The sequence below is a fragment of the Amborella trichopoda genome, chromosome 3 (assembly GCF_054954075.1).
Source record: "Amborella trichopoda isolate Santa Cruz 75 chromosome 3, AtrichopodaSantaCruz75HAP2 v2.0, whole genome shotgun sequence".
Classification (NCBI taxonomy): Eukaryota; Viridiplantae; Streptophyta; class Magnoliopsida; order Amborellales; family Amborellaceae; genus Amborella; species Amborella trichopoda.
In genome coordinates, this window is record NC_142338.1 from 5,326,963 (window position 1) to 5,344,879 (window position 17,917).

The 17,917-nt window shown below is 37.1% G+C and overlaps 1 protein-coding gene across 6 annotated transcripts; it reads left to right on the top strand.

The window, feature by feature from the left end:
* The first annotated feature begins 3,321 nt into the window (after nucleotides 1-3,321).
* Nucleotides 3,322-17,678, top strand: EMB2816 (Small nuclear ribonucleoprotein family protein). Of its 6 annotated transcripts, none has more exons than XM_088863031.1 (7): nucleotides 3,322-3,418; nucleotides 3,685-3,914; nucleotides 8,738-8,794; nucleotides 12,408-12,489; nucleotides 14,755-14,826; nucleotides 16,486-16,538; nucleotides 17,064-17,678. In XM_088863031.1, the coding sequence occupies exons 3-7, from the start codon at nucleotides 8,792-8,794 to the stop codon at nucleotides 17,151-17,153; spliced, it is 300 nt and encodes a 99-aa protein (XP_088719157.1). In that variant the 5' UTR covers nucleotides 3,322-3,418; nucleotides 3,685-3,914; nucleotides 8,738-8,791; the 3' UTR covers nucleotides 17,154-17,678. The 6 variants fall into 6 exon arrangements, with proteins under 6 accessions (XP_088719157.1, XP_088719158.1, XP_020526240.1 ...); XM_088863032.1 differs by having other exon boundaries at nucleotides 3,685-3,818; XM_020670581.2 differs by having other exon boundaries at nucleotides 3,771-3,914.
* The last annotated feature ends 239 nt before the right edge of the window (nucleotides 17,679-17,917 follow it).

Here is a 17,917-nt window from a genome sequence, read left to right on the forward strand (position 1 = left end):
TTTGTTAAACCAAAAATTACAATATCCCCCTTAGTTCTAATGTACCCTAATCAAATGTATCTCACTATGAACCTTAGGAATATACATTTTCCATTTTCGTTCAAATTAATCCCTTTTTTTTTTCCCTTTTAACATGCTATTTGATCCTTTCCATTATTATTTTTTTCCTTTTAACATTGTGTTTGATCCTTTTGATCATTTCCATTTGTTTTTTTAACTCTATTGGCTCTACTCTTTCTTTTTTTCTCGAATTCTCCAGATATAGCTTTCTCGCATTTTTTTCTTATATCTGTTAGGTTTTTCTTGTTCATTTATAAAAAGATGAAGTTTCTATAAGACCTAGGTTTTATAAAAATAAAATAAAGTTTCATCTCAAATCCTTGTCCTAGAAGCACTTTTTGGAAGGGTAGTATCTATGATGGCTCTAAAATCAATTTCCCATACCAACAATAAATTTTGAATCTAAAAAATGGTACAAATATTGTTGTTCCATTAACACTTATTTTTAGGGTGAAATAGATGGTCTATATAATTTGTTATAATATATACTATTTTTAGAGCTTGAAATATTAATTTTTTTACAACCATAATGTTCAAGTTCAGATGATCTATGTAAAGGTTTTTCAAGGCTTGAATTGTAGTTTTTGTTGAGTTAGGAGGTGGTGCTTTATTTATTTTAATAGAACTGCTGCCCTATCAAACCATTTTCTTTTTACTCTAATTTTTTTAAGTATTTGAGGGTTTGATGCAATAATGGAGGAGGGCTCTCTCTGGACTTATTTGATAGCGAGAAGTTAAGAAGGGAAAGAAGAAACTTCCCTATTATTGCACGTGTTTGGCATTTGATAAACTTCCGTATTATTGCACATGTTTTGGATCCCTCTCATCGGCCCATTTCTGTATCCTGGTTAAATGCTCTCCAACTTGTTTATTTAAGGCTACTAAGGGTATTCGTCAAGGGGACCTTTTATCTCCCTTCTTTTTCTCTATCTATGCTGAATGCTTTAGTCTCATGCTCTAAAAGATTAAGAATCAAGGCAGATTTCAAGGTTTCAAAGTCTCTGATTCGGGTCCACTTATATCACATCTACAATTTGCTAATGATACCCTTATTTTTGTGAGGCTTCTGAAGCTCAAGTTTCTAATATTGCATGTTTTTTGGACTGTTGCAAGGCAGCGTTGGGCATCAAGGTCAATTATAGGAAGACCTTTCTCTTTGGCATCAATTGCCAACCACCTCTGGCCCTGTCTTTAGCTGCCCGCCTTGGCTGTGTAGTCAGATCCGTTCCTTTCTCTTACTTGGGCTTTCCCATCTCCCTCACTAGACACTTGGCTTCAATCTGGGACAAGGTCATTCAAAAGGTTCAATTTAAATTAGACTTATGGAAGCCCAAGTATCTTTATTTGAGTGGCAGAGCGACATTGTTGCAATCTTACTTATCAAACTTGCCTATTTATCTTATGTCACTCCTCCATATGTCAGCCTCTATTATTAAGAAAATTGAATTGATGATGCGCAATTTTTTGTGGGGATCCTATGGGGAGTCTCATAAATTTTATTTGCTTAGATGGGACCGAGTGTGCACCCCAAGATGGAAGGCGGCTTGGGTATCCGCAAACTTAAATATATGAATGAAGCACTACTTTGTAAATGGTGGTGGCGGAGTTTCCATTGTCATCACCATCTGTGGTTCGAGGTCCTTACTTCCAAATACGGTAAGGACAATCTTGGTATGTGGATTGAAGGTGGTCGTTCTAGAGAAGCTTCATTTCTATGAAAGCCCATATATCGATGCAGACTGATGATAGCTAGCCACTTTCGTCGGAATGTGGCGAATGGGTTGCGAGCTTTTTTTTGGCACCATAAGTGGTTGGGGGAGGCTCCTTTGAAACTAACTTTCCCTCTCCTCTTTGAAAAGGTGCTACACCAGAATGCCTCGATTGCAGAACTGGTGGAACATACAGGTTCAAATGTAATCTGGAATATTACCTTTCCATACAATCGAATTAGTGGGGAGGCTTATAATCAATGGCTGCAGTTGATGAGCCTTTTGAACTAGGTTTACATCTCCCCTTATCACTTGGATGATCTCGTTGGGGAACTTGAATGTGAGGGGCTCTTCTCAATAAAGTCTTGCTATAGACTTCTCTTCCATGATAGATGGCGGTGGTCACATCCAATTGCACCTAAGGTTTGCAAATGACCGATACCCATAAAGTGCATGTCTTTATCTAGCTAGCCATCAAAAATAAGATCTTTACTGTTCATAATTTGATTAAAAGAGATAAAGATTTTACTTAATATTTGTCTTATGTGCAAAATGGAGGAGGAAACGGGAAGTCGTATTTTTATTCATTGCAAGATTGCCTCCAATATCTGGTATTGCCTTTTTGGTTTATTGGGTATCCAAGCATCCCTCCCTTTATCGGTTGTGGACATTGTTTCTTATTTAGAGTTTCCTCATTTACAGGCTAGTGGCCAAATAGTTTGAAAATTGTTATAGGGGCGGTCCTTTGAGAGATATGGCTTGAAAGAAACATACGTACTTTTGAAGGAATAAGTATGGCAGAAAATCATGGTTTGTTTGATAATATTAAGCTCTCCATCTGGCATTGGCTTTCGGTCACTAAGGTTGGGTGGGATCTCTCTCTCCCAGATGTTGTTCTTAACTTGCCCAATCTCTTTCTTTCGGGTAAAGTCAAGATAAGACCCCATAGCTTTTGGGTTCCTTTGGAGGAGGGGTTTTTCAAATTGAATTTTGATGGACGTTCGCTAGGGAATCCCGGTTTGACTGGGATAGGAAGGGTATTGCGTAATAGCCAGGGAGAGATCATCTTTTCTTACGCTGGCCCTCTTGGCCATGCTACTGCAAATCACGCAGAACTTGTCTCCTTGTTACAAGGGCTAAAGTTCTTTATCTCTAGTAATCTTGGCAGTAACTGTTTAGTGGAAGGTGATTTCTTAAATGCTATTGGATGGTGCAAGAAGGATAGGCGAGTTTTATGGAAACTCCGGTCTATTTGGCTGGAAATTATGGACATCCCCTTTCTATTTCTTTTTCGCATGTGTATCATGAAGCAAATGCCCTTGCCAATTCCTTGGCTAAAGGCTTCTATCACCCTCGATCATGACGTAATATCTTTTGCTTAGCTCTCTTAATATAATTTTGGAACGTTTCGTCAAAAAAAAATGAAGTTACTAATAAAAATTTGATGACACCGGATACCGTAGACCTTCGGAATGAAGCCAAAAATAAGTTCCGTGTAAAAATACTCGGAACTTAAAAACGCATGTTTTGCCCGGGAAAAAAATCCCTCCCCGTCCCGTGAAATAAAAGCGGCGTTCCTTCTTTTGTTGTGTCAGTTGCTCCCTGCTTTCCTCCGATCGGATCGCGCAAGCCAAGGTCTACTCGCGCAGGTACTCTCTAATGCCTCTTTCTCTCCCCAATCTTCTCTCTCATCCCCGACCTTTCTCTCTCTCTCTCTCTCTAGGCTCTCACACCTCTGCACTCTCTCTCTAGAGCTCTCATGCCTTTGCACTCTCATTCTCTCTGTTCAAATCCCTCTACCCCAAATCTCTCTCTCTATGTCTCGCCTTTTGGCTTCTTCCCTGAAGCTCTCCCAGGGAGCGAGAGAATTGATGTTTCCTGTGCTTTTGAATTTTCTCTGCTACCAAAAAATCAGGGTTTTAGACTCATCCGTACATGGAAATATATCACTCTCTCTAGAAATCCAGTGGACCTAGGGTTTCGTTTGATGGCCTTTTGTAGTTCGTTAAGAGAGAGACGCGCTCAGAGGGAGGAAAAGCAGGCCTCGTGGTACGCGTCCTTTTTTTAGAGATTCCTCTTCCTCAGATTTTGCGTGGAATTGTCGATTGAAGAGAGATGTTTCTGTTAATTATGGTTATAGACGAGGCGAGTTTCCCTTTCGCTCATCTCAGGAGCTTTTCTGCTTGTCCTGAGAAACTCTTGATGCTAGAGAGATATTGCTGGTTATTCTTTTTTTTGTGGAAAGATAGCTGGTTTTTTATTGTAGGAATTGATTAGCTTTAAGTACTTGGTGGTAGTTAGTTCTCTCTCCGCATATTCTTTGAGCTTTTTGCTTGAAAGGCAAGGATTGTAGGAAGCTTGAGCTTGGAAATTAACAGTTTTAACTAGAAATTTGTGGCTTTAGGTTTCTCTCTATCTGTTTTTTCTCTCTCCTACGAGTGTTCTACTATGGCTGCAAGTCTGAACTTATTCATCCTGAATTCTACTCTAACCTCTTTTCAGTTGAGTTAGATGAAAAAAAGCATTGCATTCATTCTTTTAAGCAATAAACATTGAGAAAAATAGATGGAGAACAATATCAGAAAATATGCTCTGATTTATTTTGATAATATCAGAAGAACTATCTTCCTAGATGCAGAGCATGAAAAATTGGATTTAATAGACCTTCGTAAGATACATGCAGAATATTCGTTTTGGATTTAAAAGACCTGGTACTTGGAATGTCACGTTTCTATCTGGTCTTAGCTTATTGTTCTTTCATCCTCTCATTGTGTTCATTACAGATAAATAGAAGTTGTCTAAACGCTAGATTCTTGTTGAGTCATATATTACTTTTTTTATTTTCGACTTTTCTAGTTTTTGATTGGTAAGAATTTGTGATTGATTAGCCATGTAATGCCATTTTGCTTGAATTTTATCTCGAGGAGTCATTTCATTAGAATTCCAAGTCTCATATTGAAATAATCTCTAAATCAAGTGTTATTGCTGTGAGGGATGTGTCGGCCGATTAGGGGTTGCTTTACAGGTAATTGATTGGAACCTTCTTGTTGAAATTGGATCTCAACCATAAGATTTCACATCTTACCTCTCACTACTTCTAAACTCCAACAGCTAATCAAACACAGATATTCATAACTTCCTAATCATCCAGTAGGTTATCAAACACAGGTATTTAGAACTTTTTTAACATTCCAATAGGTTATCAAACACAGAAACCCAAAACTACTTACAATAACTTCTTTCTTCTCAGCAAAGAAGAACTTCTAATTTCCAGGGAACATTTACCTTCCAGTTATCAAACATGCCTGGTACTTTATGAGAGGGAGAGGGTTTTTAGGGGTGACTGTGTTAGAGAGAGATGACTAATTAGGGGTGGCAACAAGTCGGGTGGGTTTCGGGTCTGGGTCTGGGTCCAGTTCGGACCCAAACTCACTGAACTCGGTCTGGACCAGGACTTGAAAATACAATGTGGGACCCAAACCTGATTGGACCCAACTCAAAAATTAAAATATTTATGTATTTAAATATATTCTAATGTATTTTCATAAGTTAGCAAATATGGGATCCAAACCCGAATCCAGTCCCAGACTCAAATGGTGTTCGGGTCCAAGATTTGGACCCAGACCCGACCCGTTGGGTCCAATTTTGGACCCATACCCGGACCTAGGTTGGGTCTAGCCATCAGGTTCGGGTCTCGGGTCTGAGAGAAAGGAAAGATTGTTCATCATAAAGCGGGGTAATTTTGTTCAAAGTAAGCATCAATAGTCAACTAGGGTGGTTAAGGACGTCGGTGATATTTTTAAGTCAGGTACAAATATGGGCCTCTATTTAAATCTATCTTGAAAATAAATTTTTATTTTAAAATTTTAGAGATTCATGATTTAAGTTTGATAACCATCAATATGAAAAAAACAAAACTTTTAAAATTTAAAACGTGATTTTTTAAAAATTATTTTACAAAGTCTAACTTCATTTTAGCCTCGTGGTTTTTTATGATATTCATATTAGAGATGGATGTTGTGAGTCAGGGGCTCTTGCAACCGCTGACTCACAAATTACTTTACCTAAAAAAATCGCTAATAGAAGGGTAATTTTGTTAAAAATGTCTATAGTCAACTAGGGGGGTTCATGAGAAAAAAAAACATTCTAAGGTTTATGGTTCAACCTGCCTTTCAATTGGGGGTTGGATGTGGGTAGATCACAATTGGGAGGTGTTATTGTAGATTTTCCTATAAAAATTAAAACCCGATTGTTTTTTATGCGCCCTTCAGTGTTCGCTTGCTCAAAGAGAAACATAGGACACAGTGGTAGCGCCTTTTGTCCAAGTATGTTTCATTTCCTTTTATTCTTCTTCAAAATTTAGGTGTACCTTTTATTTTCTCAATAAAAATTTGAATCTTTGATTGTTCAAGATTTAGTTTATTTCATCCTCTTGAGCAGTTGTGTTTTTTTCTTATGATTCTTATTCATGTTCAGGAATCAGGGTTTTGGGTTTATGTTTTCGGTTTCAGTAAATTTACTGTGTCCATTGAGTAAGGTTTAGCTTGTTGTGGCTTCCAGAGAAGAGAGGGAGATGTCAGAGTTTGTTGAGCTTTCGGCCATGATGCAACAAGCCACGATACTTGGCCTTTTTGTGGTTTGCTTAGAAAATTGGACTCTAGGGCTAGGTTTTAGTTGATTCCACAGTAGATGTTGTAGCAAATAGTTTGACAATCTTAAATTGTGTCATGGAGATGAATTTCTGGTCATTCCAGTGCTAGGTTTTAGTTCATTCGATAGTTTTATGCGATCACTTTCTATTCGCGAGTTCTTAACATTTATTTGTGATATTGTCTCTTAGTTGGATCATCAACGTTCATCGTGAACTTCGATTATTGCCTTGTGATATTTTACTTCCTAGAATAATAAACAACGAGATACTCAATGTGTAATATTTTATGAAGCAAATGTAAAGTGTAACTTTTTATTCATATAAGGAGCTTGATTATGTTCTATTCCTGAAATTTGAGGTTCTATGCACAAACTTTTGTTGTAGTATGCTTTTTTGTCCCCAAGAAAAAAGGGTCTGTATACTATGAGGGTGTTTACTTTAGATACGAAGAGGTCACAAACTCCCAATAACTCTCAACCTTCAGATGTCAAATTTGATAGCCTAATATGGGTCATAGACTTCGAGAAGTTTGCTTTTGAACTTTGAGCCTGGTCAATGACGCACCCTTAGCTGCCCGATTTGAAATCCAACAGTCAAAGATGGTTGTGACCTTCTTACATCAAAAATAAATGGTCTTACGGGGTACTTTTGCAAAAGATAATTACCTAAGCTCCTTTTTAGGCTTGGCATGGGCCGGGGGGCCCGCTTGGGCACTGCCTAGAAAACTAGTGCCTAGGCCTTAAGATGTGGCCCAAGGACCAGGCCTGGGTCAGGGCCATGACATGGCCGGTCCTGTTCGGCCCAGCCCGGTCCTTTTTGCGTAACATTTTTTCTCAGTAAAGGCAAGGGCCTCTTCTGCCTGATTCTCGCCGGGCCAAGATTGGGCTGGCCCTGTACGGACTAGGACCGGGCTAAGGCCAAGGTTGGCCCCACCCAAGCTCGCCCCATTGCCAGCGCTACTCCCTTTTCTGTAACCCCTTTTCACTTCCAAAATCTATTTGACCTCTTGTTTGACTCTGTTTTATTTCCAATATCTTTTTAATCTCTCCTTGCCGGTTGCAACCTCCCCCCCCCCCTCACTTTTTTTCCTCACCCCACCCCAATTTTTTTTCCCTTTTTTGGGGCAAGTCTTCCAATTCATTGTTATTTCTGACCTCATTGGTGCCACCATCTTTTCTGAAGTTGAACTTGTTCTTGAAGCCCTTAAACAACTTATTATACCCATTTTGGGAGGAAATGACCATTTTTACCCCGCCCATTGGCCTATTTCTATCCTCTAGCTAGGGCTCGGGCCCAAGGTGCCGCGTAGGCGCTGATGGAGGCTGGTTTTTTAGAAGAATGATACCAAGTATTAGTAACTCTAAAAATAAAGTTTCTCTGGCTGATAACTTGACTTTTTAACTTGATCTTCGTTGGCGGTCTTTAGTTGAAATTTCCTGTAACATATATTATAGGATTTGAACTTAATATTGACTTTGACATTGTTACTACCAAATATTGACATGGATAATTCTGATGCTTTTCTTGTTCTTGTAGTTTTATTTCGAACAAGTTGGTGTTTGTTTATTTAAAGGATCAATTCCTTTTGCCCCTTATCAAATGTTGAAGCAATTACTCTTGTAATATACTTATAGTTGAAAATTTTGAACTCTATTTTTATTTTATAACCTTTGGGGCTTTTCTAAGTTTAGGCCTAAATCTGATATTCATATGATATGGTAATGAACTTGTGAAATTCTTCTACAATTATTATCCTCAAGGTTAAATATTAAGTGATGGGTGCACAAATTTACCATTTAGAGAAATTTGAATTACTAAGTGATTAAATTGTATCTGCAAATATTGAATATACAAAATATTCATATTTCTGTAATTTATTATATATTTCAAATTTTTATAAAATACTAGAATGATTATTATTATTATTTATGGTTTTTCTAAGGAAGGTCCAAATTTTTCCTCAAAAGTGTTTGAAATACTGAAACACTTCTCTTCTATGGTGGAAGCAAAACAAACGTGATGCATATCTGAAAATTTTGATGTGCTTTTGCTAAATTTGTTACCTAGAATTTGCTTGAAAAGAATTTGCAGCAAGAAAAATTATTGAATCATAATACTATAAGTTACCCTTTAATATATGCACAATATTTTCTGGGTTCCTTGGAATTTTATGCTTTCCTATTACAAATATGTGCATGTGAAAGGATTGTGGCATAGACAAATGGAATGCTTGACTGGGAAATTATTGTATGAGAAAATAAAATGTCAACAATAGTTCTTGTTAGTGATTGATTTGTCTCGCTAAATGTTGATGCAGGTGTTTATGTTGATATTGCAACAACTTGTTATAAAACGGTAGCCACTCCAGAAAATGGTGAGTATAATGTCATATCGTTATTATCCATAAGTTTTCTTACCAGTTTTATGCAAATAAGTTAGCCAATGTTCTATTGACATTATTTGGATGGTTGTAGCAATTATTGACTGTTGAGGGACGTACAGTTGTTCATTTAATAACACACATACACTTTTTTTTATTTTTTATATTGGATTCTTTTACCTTTTTTGTCTATTATCGTGATTTATATTGTGGGAATGGTTTATGTTACTGTTCATTGATTATGTGCATTTGAGTATTTTCCTAATAGGAAGTTTTCATGATCATCTAATAGTTTGGATTGCCATTTCATAGGCAGATCGAAAACAAATTAAAGCGGGAAAAACTGTTGGTTTGTGGAATACAAAAATATATCATGAATTATTAATATATATTTCATAGGGTTATATATATATATATATATATATATATATATATGTGTGTGTGTGTGTGTGTGTGTGTGTGTGTGTGTGTGTGTGTGTGTGTGTGTATGTGTGTGTGTGTGTGTGTGTGTGTGTGTGTGTGTGCGCGCTTGTGGTTGGGGTCGTCATACGGTTCATGTGGTGCCTCTGCATTTCTCATCTTATTTACTGAGGGGTACGTTAAGTGGTGCTGTTGGGTGTGCTTGATGTGCACCTCTAGATCCTAGTGGATTGTGCTCTGGCTTAACTTATTTGCTCTTGTCTGTTCCTTATTGTTGCATGATGTATATTGTGACATGCGTTTTCACTATAAATGGAGCTCACAAGTCTCAACAACCAGGTTGGAATTTTGTTATATATAGTATGTGCAATGCAAGAACTAGGTCTCTCTCAGGATCCATTTCTTTTTCACTTCAATTGATTTGTGATAATATTGTCTGTGAGTACAATTTATTGACAGGACCTTCGGAGCTAAACAGGCCACAGTACCTGTGAAGTGTGAACACTGTGAATATTTTATTTTAGGATAGATTAACATCTATAAACCCTAAACCCTCTAGGTTGAATAACCATTGAAGATTAGTGTTTTTTTCTTTGGAGGACTAACATTTGAGTATAAAGAATTGTACACATCTAGTTGCACAAAGTGCAGACAAACAGAGACATATGTTAGGAGGAAGGGAATGAAGCTTACAGTTTTTTTGGGGGGGTTTGCTTATTGGTTGCCTGCCAACTTTTCTCCATCAATTATGCGTTCACTTTGTCATCAGTGCTTCTATGATGCCAATTTGTGTCTCTTTAGTCTTTAATGAGGAAGCCTTGGAGTTGGAGTAAAAGAAATTCTGAATGCTCTTCTTATAACCGCTATTAGAGTGACCCTCTTGCTCTGGAACATTGGGTGGATGCATGTGGGAATCACAGTTCAGTCTAGCTTGTCTTGGAAACTGAACAAAGTTGTTTTTTTCTGTTGACTGAGTTGGTAGCCTTAGGGGATTTTTCTACAAGAAATTTTGGGGAAGTCTATGTGTCAATCTTAATGGCAATGGTTGAACACCTGTTTTTGACATTGATATAGGCCCCATTTAGATAGTTGAACAATTCTAACCAGGGCACTTTTTATAAACGTGGGAAGAACAGAGTTATTTTTTGCCACGCCACGGATGTTTTGCCTTTTGTGTTTTTTTCCCCTCTTTTTTGACAATTGGGGTTACAGAAGTCCATTGTTCATGAACATAGGAGTAAAACAAGTAAGGGCAGTTTTGAGTTTTATATGGGTCAAGAAAGGAAAAAGAGACCTGTTCCCAGAAATTGATCCTCCCAAACAGGCCTGATTTTGCTGGGGTGAGGCTCTTGCTCAGTTTGCTTGGAACTACGTGTCCTTGGACATTAATATTTCCCAGGACTTGATATGGGTGTTGGACATGGATATTGTATGCTCCAATTTTTGGAAAGAAAATGTGAATATATTATGGGAATATATTATCTTTTTATGTATATAATATAAAAATCATGGCATTAGTTGATAAAAGAAATGGGCAATAAAAATATTGAAGTTGGATATTAGTAATGTTTTTTTTTTAATTTAATATCAATGCGGAAGTCAACACAACAAATAAAATGATTTTCACAGCTGTTATTAATTATCATTGGAAAATCTGATGTTTTTATTATCTCAATTTTATTTAAGAAATGTTTAGTATCTTAATATGTGGCATCGACCTAGATCAACATTAGTTAGAAGGGTTGGCTTGGTTCAAGTGGAAGGGCTCTAAAAGGGCATGGGGAATGCCCCAGAGGATATGGATGGAAGTACTGAGAAAAGACATGATGACTTATAGTGTGACTAGGGGGTATAGCTTTTGATAGAGTGGAATGGTGGAGCAAGATTCGTGTAGTCGATCCAAAATAGTTGGGATAAGGCTCAGATGATGATGATGAAGTGCTTATAATTCTTAATCTTCTTTCAGAAAGTTTATTTGCTGATTTACTGAACTTTTATTTTTTAAAAAAAATACTTTCTCTTGATTTTCAATTCTTTTTCTTTTCAAGTAAAATTAATGATTGGAGTGTCTTGTTTAAATTATTTGGGACACATCCAACTGTATCTGTGCTGTCTCTGACTACTGTCTGCAGCGGGGGTTTTTGTCTGATGAGTGTTGTCCCATGTTTTGGGGTGCCAACAGACCAAATTCACTATGTTCATAACTTGACTAAAATGTGAGAAATGTTCGTATTGCGTGGAATGTTATTTCAGCATCCTTTGGATTCGTTGTTTCTGTTCAATAAGCAGCAGTTGTTCTCAACAAAGTAATTCTTTCCTCTGAGTTGGATGTTTGTAATCTGATCTAAATTAAATTATAAAAGAGCAAATTGCTGGCAGTTTGGCATCTAGTAGGGATAAAAGGAATTCTGTGATAACTTTTAATTTATCTTATTCTCCACGAAATGATTGTTTACTGCAGTTTCTTTGTCATAATAGACCATGCCAGTGAAGTCACCTTAATAACACCAAATCTAAAGCTTTTGGAAAGCTAAATCAATACACATATCTTAAGGAAATCCGTGTTCAAATCTATGCTAAACACATGGAATGATATCATCCATTTGTAAAGGGTCTGGGGTGGTCAACTACTTCCTGCTGCATTAGGATTCAAGTGAAGATTCTAAGAGGAAGCAGAAACTAGTGCAGAGCAGTGGTCATCTAGAAATTTCAATATTGCTGCACCAATGCCAGGTCAATACTGATACTTAATTTGCAGCTATCAGCATTGCGACTTAGTTGGCTCCGGTTGTCAACCGTTTTATGACTAGTGTCAGAGTATCTTTAAGCAAAATAGAAGGCTTAACTGTTTTTTATATTTCTACAAGGAACAACACTAGAATTTTAGTACTCTTGGCTATATTAGATGGCATAATTTCTGTTAGTGCTGTACTTTTACCTCTGATTATGGTCATTAGGTCTTCCTATTGAAATTCTTGCCGGGTGTGTAGAAGTTACATAGTTTTGTATTTTTATTTTTAAATGATATTCAATTGCAATATTTTTGTTGTTTTCTTTTCTTGTTCTCTAGTTGACATTGGTTTAGGCTCAGTTCTTTGTAATTTGATGTGCTTTAGCGGATAGTATAATTGTAACATGTTGCACATGTTGGATTGCTCATTCTGTAGAACTTGCCTATTTATTTCAGTCAGGTCGAAAGGAAACCGTTCTAGATTTGGCAAAGTTTGTTGACAAGGGTGTGCAAGTCAAACTCACAGGTGGAAGACAAGGTAATCCTATTTTGTGCTTTGCTAGCTCATTGAACTGATGAGTTTTCTTGAGTTTGACCATTAGAGTTCATTGTTTGTGGTGCAGTGCACTTAATTTACAGTTGGGAGAATTTCTCTCTCCTACTAATATAAAGTTTTTTTGAGGATCCCACTAATATAAAGTTAACATTTGAATAATGCTATTTGCCATCGTTCTCATTATGTAATAGGAGATTCCTCTACTACAAACTATTGTTTTTTATAAGTAACAATATCATAGAAGAAGGGCAATTGTATTGCACTACTATTTGTTATTATGATTTGCTTATTGTAGGTTGGTGTAAAACTAGAATAAATTGTAGAAGCCATTTGCAATTTCTTAGGGCAATTCAAATTCAATTTTTACCATTCAAAATAAAAAAAATAAAACAGTTAAAATATAAAAGTTTTTACATGGCTTCCAGATGTTCCTCTGTCCATTCATATTTAGTTTGTTATGGATATAGTTGAAAGTCATTTATATTTGAAAAAAGTTACGTATAAGATGTTGATTTTTTTTTTGGGGGATAAAAGTCGCACTATATAAGTTATCAATCTTATACTATAGAAGTCAGGTGTATCTCAATCCATCCGAAAAGGTTGTTCCGACACCTGAAAACCCTCCAATTGATCATCTTGACCTTGAGATGTATGGATATGAAAAGAACGAATGATTTCAACTCTTGAAAATAGTGTATCTTTTAGCACCTTATCTGGACTGTCCATATTCAATATTTTCAAGTGTTTACAGATCTGCTCGATCCCAATCATTTTTGGAGTTTTGAATTTCATAATTAGAGGCGGAAACATATTTCCATGCCATTGTAGGGGTTTCCATCATTAGAACTGGATCTTCCGGCAGAGTTTGTAGGTGTGCCTTACTATGATTGTTTAAGATAGTGCCTTAATATAAACCACACCCTTTATATTTATCTATACTTACATTATAGCTTAGATCCCATCAGTGATGCACGTGAAGAGCACATCACATAGTAGCCAGGTGAAACCATGAAAAATACAATGTAATCATGGATAACTCTCATTCCTATTAGGTAGATGTGCAGATAGAACAAAACAATCGTCTACTCCATTCACATTGTCATTCTTTGACACTATGGTGTTGATAGTAATCCAAGGGTGTTTGTTTAGGCTAATATGACTCTTTATCGTACTTGAATCTTTGTAAATTTTACGGAAAGTGTACAAAGAGGTAAATGGTCTCATAACAGACAATCCCGTAAATTTTATTGGACTTTGATTATCTCCTCGTCTATATTCTATGAGGATGTGAGTAATTGCATGGTTGTTCAAATTTAACTTGGTGGTTAAGGAGTATGTTCTTGGAAGGTTGTGGATATGCAGCAAGCGTGTTCATCCCCCAAATGGATTTGGTTGTGAGGACCTTTTGTAAGGATATTGGGATTTGATAGGTCAGTTCTGATGTGCTAATCAATCAACTCGAACATGTGATAAGTGTTTATATCAAAGGCCAAAATACCCTGCTCATTGAACTCTGAAGCTTGGCAGAGGAGTTCTAACTTATCTTGGAGGGTTTTTGGGAGGGATTAGAAAAGTTTTGGTTTTAGGGCTTTGAGAGGTGTTCTTGCTAGGTTGTTCTTTTTTGCATTTGATTATTCTGAGTGGGGAAGTTTTCATTGCATCTGTAATTCCATTTTTGACTGTGCTGGACTTCCTTTGACTGCAGGGTGGGTTTATCGTGGTATTCACATGTTATTAGTTGCAGGAACCATGTGGTTAGATGCTTCCGCTTTGAACCATGAATTTTTGTGTTACATGTAGGGAGGAAAGTCTGAAGCATTCGCTGAGAGCATCTTTGCCCCAACTTCTGAGTGTTTTTGTGATGGTTGTTTGGGGTGCAATGGGATTTTTTTTTTGGTTGTTGTGTGCATACGTGGGGGTGGATGTTTGTGTGTGCATGTGTATGTGTGTGTGTATGATGAGAGAGAGATTTGAAATGTCACTTTATCGTCAGTAGGGCCACATGAATATTTTTTAAACATTTCAATTTACATATCAGTAGGACAGACTTGGTTGTTTCTGGTTCTTTTCAGTGTAAATCTAAATCGAACACTACTGCATATCGGCATGGTTTCTCCTTATGTGAGAATGCTCTAATGGTTTTCCTCTTTGTTCCTCTGTTCTTTAGTTTTCTTTTAAGTATTTACTAATTATTGGATTTAGACTTCATGCAAGGTTCTAAATAATTGATTTTTATTCTATCTACAGTAACAGGTACTCTGAAAGGGTATGACCAGCTTCTGAACCTTGTGCTAGATGAAGCAATAGAGTTTCTGAGAGGTACTCGAGTGTATAGTTCGTCACTGAACTTCAATTTATGGGAAGGGGGATAACTCTTTGACCATACATGATCGTAGTATTTTTTTCGTTTATGGGAAACTTCAATAGTAGATGGGCTTCGAAAAGATTATTTAATTAACACCAGTTTCAAAACCTTTTTTCAAAGGATAAGACTAACACAGGTTCGAAAATGAAAGAATTGTCCTAATGTCTGTGGTGAAATCCTGCCACATATTTGTTATAAGATTTTTCCAACCTCAACATCCCCCACCAACGATTCCCACCCAACCCCTCCCCCTCCCCCTCCCCCTCCCCCCCTTCTCTTTCCCGCACTTCTCCCTTCAATGTATTATTTCTAGGATGTCATTGTTTCAAAAACAGTGGTGGCTTTTGTCTTCTTCGAAACTGGTGATTCTTTTCTAGAGTTCCTTTATTATATGCCAAAAGATATTATGCTCCCACAAGAGTATACTGTCCATTTACTCCCTTAGGTAAATCCCCATCTAGGATTAAGTTTAGGACACTCCAAATTATGGGGATGTAATCTCTTCAGCCTATAGATTAACCTCAATAATTTTTATTTTTTTATTTTTTTTTCTAATTTCGCTTTCTATTCACTTGAAAAAAAGTAATGTCTCAAGCTTGAATAGTAATCATCCAATTTTTAGAAGGCGAAATCTAGGTGTCCAAAAAAACTTAAAATTCAAATGTTCTTTTTTGAGAATAACCATCTAGTTATTCTTGGGTGGCTTCCTTCAAATTAAAAAAACAATAGTAAAAATCTCGTAAGTGGATCTTCTGGCCGAGGGACTAGTACACTATCCTCCTGCGCAAGCATAGAATATGCGCTCTTATTATATTATACCAATCTTAGAGTTCTGGCATCATATCTATCCTATACGTCCATTTGCCAAGGCTAAGGATGAGTCAAACAACCCACTAAAAATGTGAACGTAAAATTTCACAAAGTTGCCGCTATTACCTATTTATTCAGAAGTATGTAGTCAAGGGAAATTTTTTGATTAGTTTCTCCACATTTCTCTATGTGATAAACTAGTCACTGTTATCTGACTTTAAGTACTAGGGCTTATGTTAATTGGGCCACAATTTCTTCTAGCAACCTTTCTTACTAGATGTAGCGAAGAGGTTTTTTTGGGAGTCTATTAGGTGGCCGACGAATCCTCTACAACACATGGTTGAGAACCCCGAAAAACATAGTTAGGGGTATTTTTTTATCTGAACAATCTTGAGATCATCTCTCGTCACCCCAAGATCTATTCCACTAGAAAAAATAGAAGATTTGGAGCTCAAATATGCTCCAAAGCATGTCACCCCAAAGACCGACTCTAAACTGTCCCTTTGAGATGGATTTAGGGATTTAAGAGTGCAAAAGAATATTTACTTTTAATTGAATGGGGCCCATTGTTTACAAGGTATATCAGAGATGATCAAAAAATTTCACATAAAAGAAAAAAAAGCTTCCCATTGTTTTTTGGGGCATAGACAACCTATGTGGTCAGGCAAGACCATAATAATCTTCTCTAAGTTCTTTGTATATTTTGGTAGCGAAAAGAAAGTTTGAAAGTAGATGCTAAGTTTTCTTCTGGCCCTTTGCTTGAAAAGGCCAATGGAAAATCATTTAATGTTATTGTGTTTCAGATCCGGATGATCCACTGAAGACAACAGATCAAACGAGGCCTCTTGGTCTGATTGTAAGTTCTCAATTCTTGCAACATTCAAAATATTGTCTGGTAGTTGATGGTTTTGCTTTTTACTTTCTAGTGAATTGATCCATGTTGTCTTTGTATAATTACCTCCACGGGTCATTCTTGCAAACTTCTTGAAATGAAGGGGCATGGGGGAGAGAGAGAGAGAGAGAGAGGCTTTAAGAGGACCGGCCTTATGGAGGTCCTTGTGGTGTCCCGCTTTAGGGGAAATGAAAAAAACTACTCTAAAATCATTGTGCTTTGTATGACCATGGTAACTTTAGAAGGGGGAAATGAAAAGAACCGCTCTAAAATCATTGTGCTTTGTATGAGCCTTTAGTATGAGTAGCCCTTGTGCTGTACCCTTCTTGGGGAAATGAAAAGAACCACCCTAAAATGATTGTACTTTGTATGTCTGCTGTAATTTTAGAGACTAAACTTGTATGAATTATATCCGTTTTTCGATGATGCTGCACATGTACCTCGTTTGTACATTGATGATTTTCATTGTTTCATGAAATGCACATGCAGGTTTGTAGGGGAACTGCTGTAATGCTAGTGTCCCCAACAGATGGGACAGATGAGATTTCCAACCCCTTTGTTCAACCTGATGGAGCTTAAATCTTGTGGCCACAATGAGTCCTTTTGAATTCTCACTAATGAGTTTGTCCAAGTAATCGATTATATGTGATTGACTAATCAACTTCTTCTCTTTTGTTCTTGGACTCTCCTTTTATGCCTAAATTAGGATTGTCCAGGTGGTCCGTGGACCCGAGTGGGTGATCATGCTGCCTGGGCTAGGATGGTATCTGCATTCCTCTCTCTAGGTTATAGAAGGAAAGAGAGAGAGAGAGAGAGAGAGAGAGAGAGAGAGAGAGGTTGGTGATATATGCTCGTCAACATCAAGAGAGAAAGGAGTGGGGGGTTGATTTGCCCTTTGAGATGAAACCAGTTATTGTGGACCCAAGTTTCCTCACATTTGGTTGGAATCCAGTTTATCGCCAATTAGATTAATCCAAAACATATGATCCTCAAGAAATTTGTACTTGCTTTCCTTTCCCAGAGAAAGGGGGGGATGTAATTCATGAAATTCCTTGTTTTCCGTGACATGAATTCATTAAAATAGGTACCAGAATTACTTAAAAAGTGTCTTAGAAATTGCTTGTATTTTTTGGGGTTTATCAATCGAAGGAGTTCTTTGAAAACCACATTGTCTAAAAGCCAAAGGAGTGCACTGTTGTTGGCGTCACTGTGATTGTCCGTGCCGATGTGTCTCCTCTTTGTTCATTTAATATGAGAGAACCATCAAAACGGCCCCCATTCTTGCAGGCCCATTCACGAGTGTGTAATGGTGGCCACGCGTGGTTGATAATATCATAACGAGT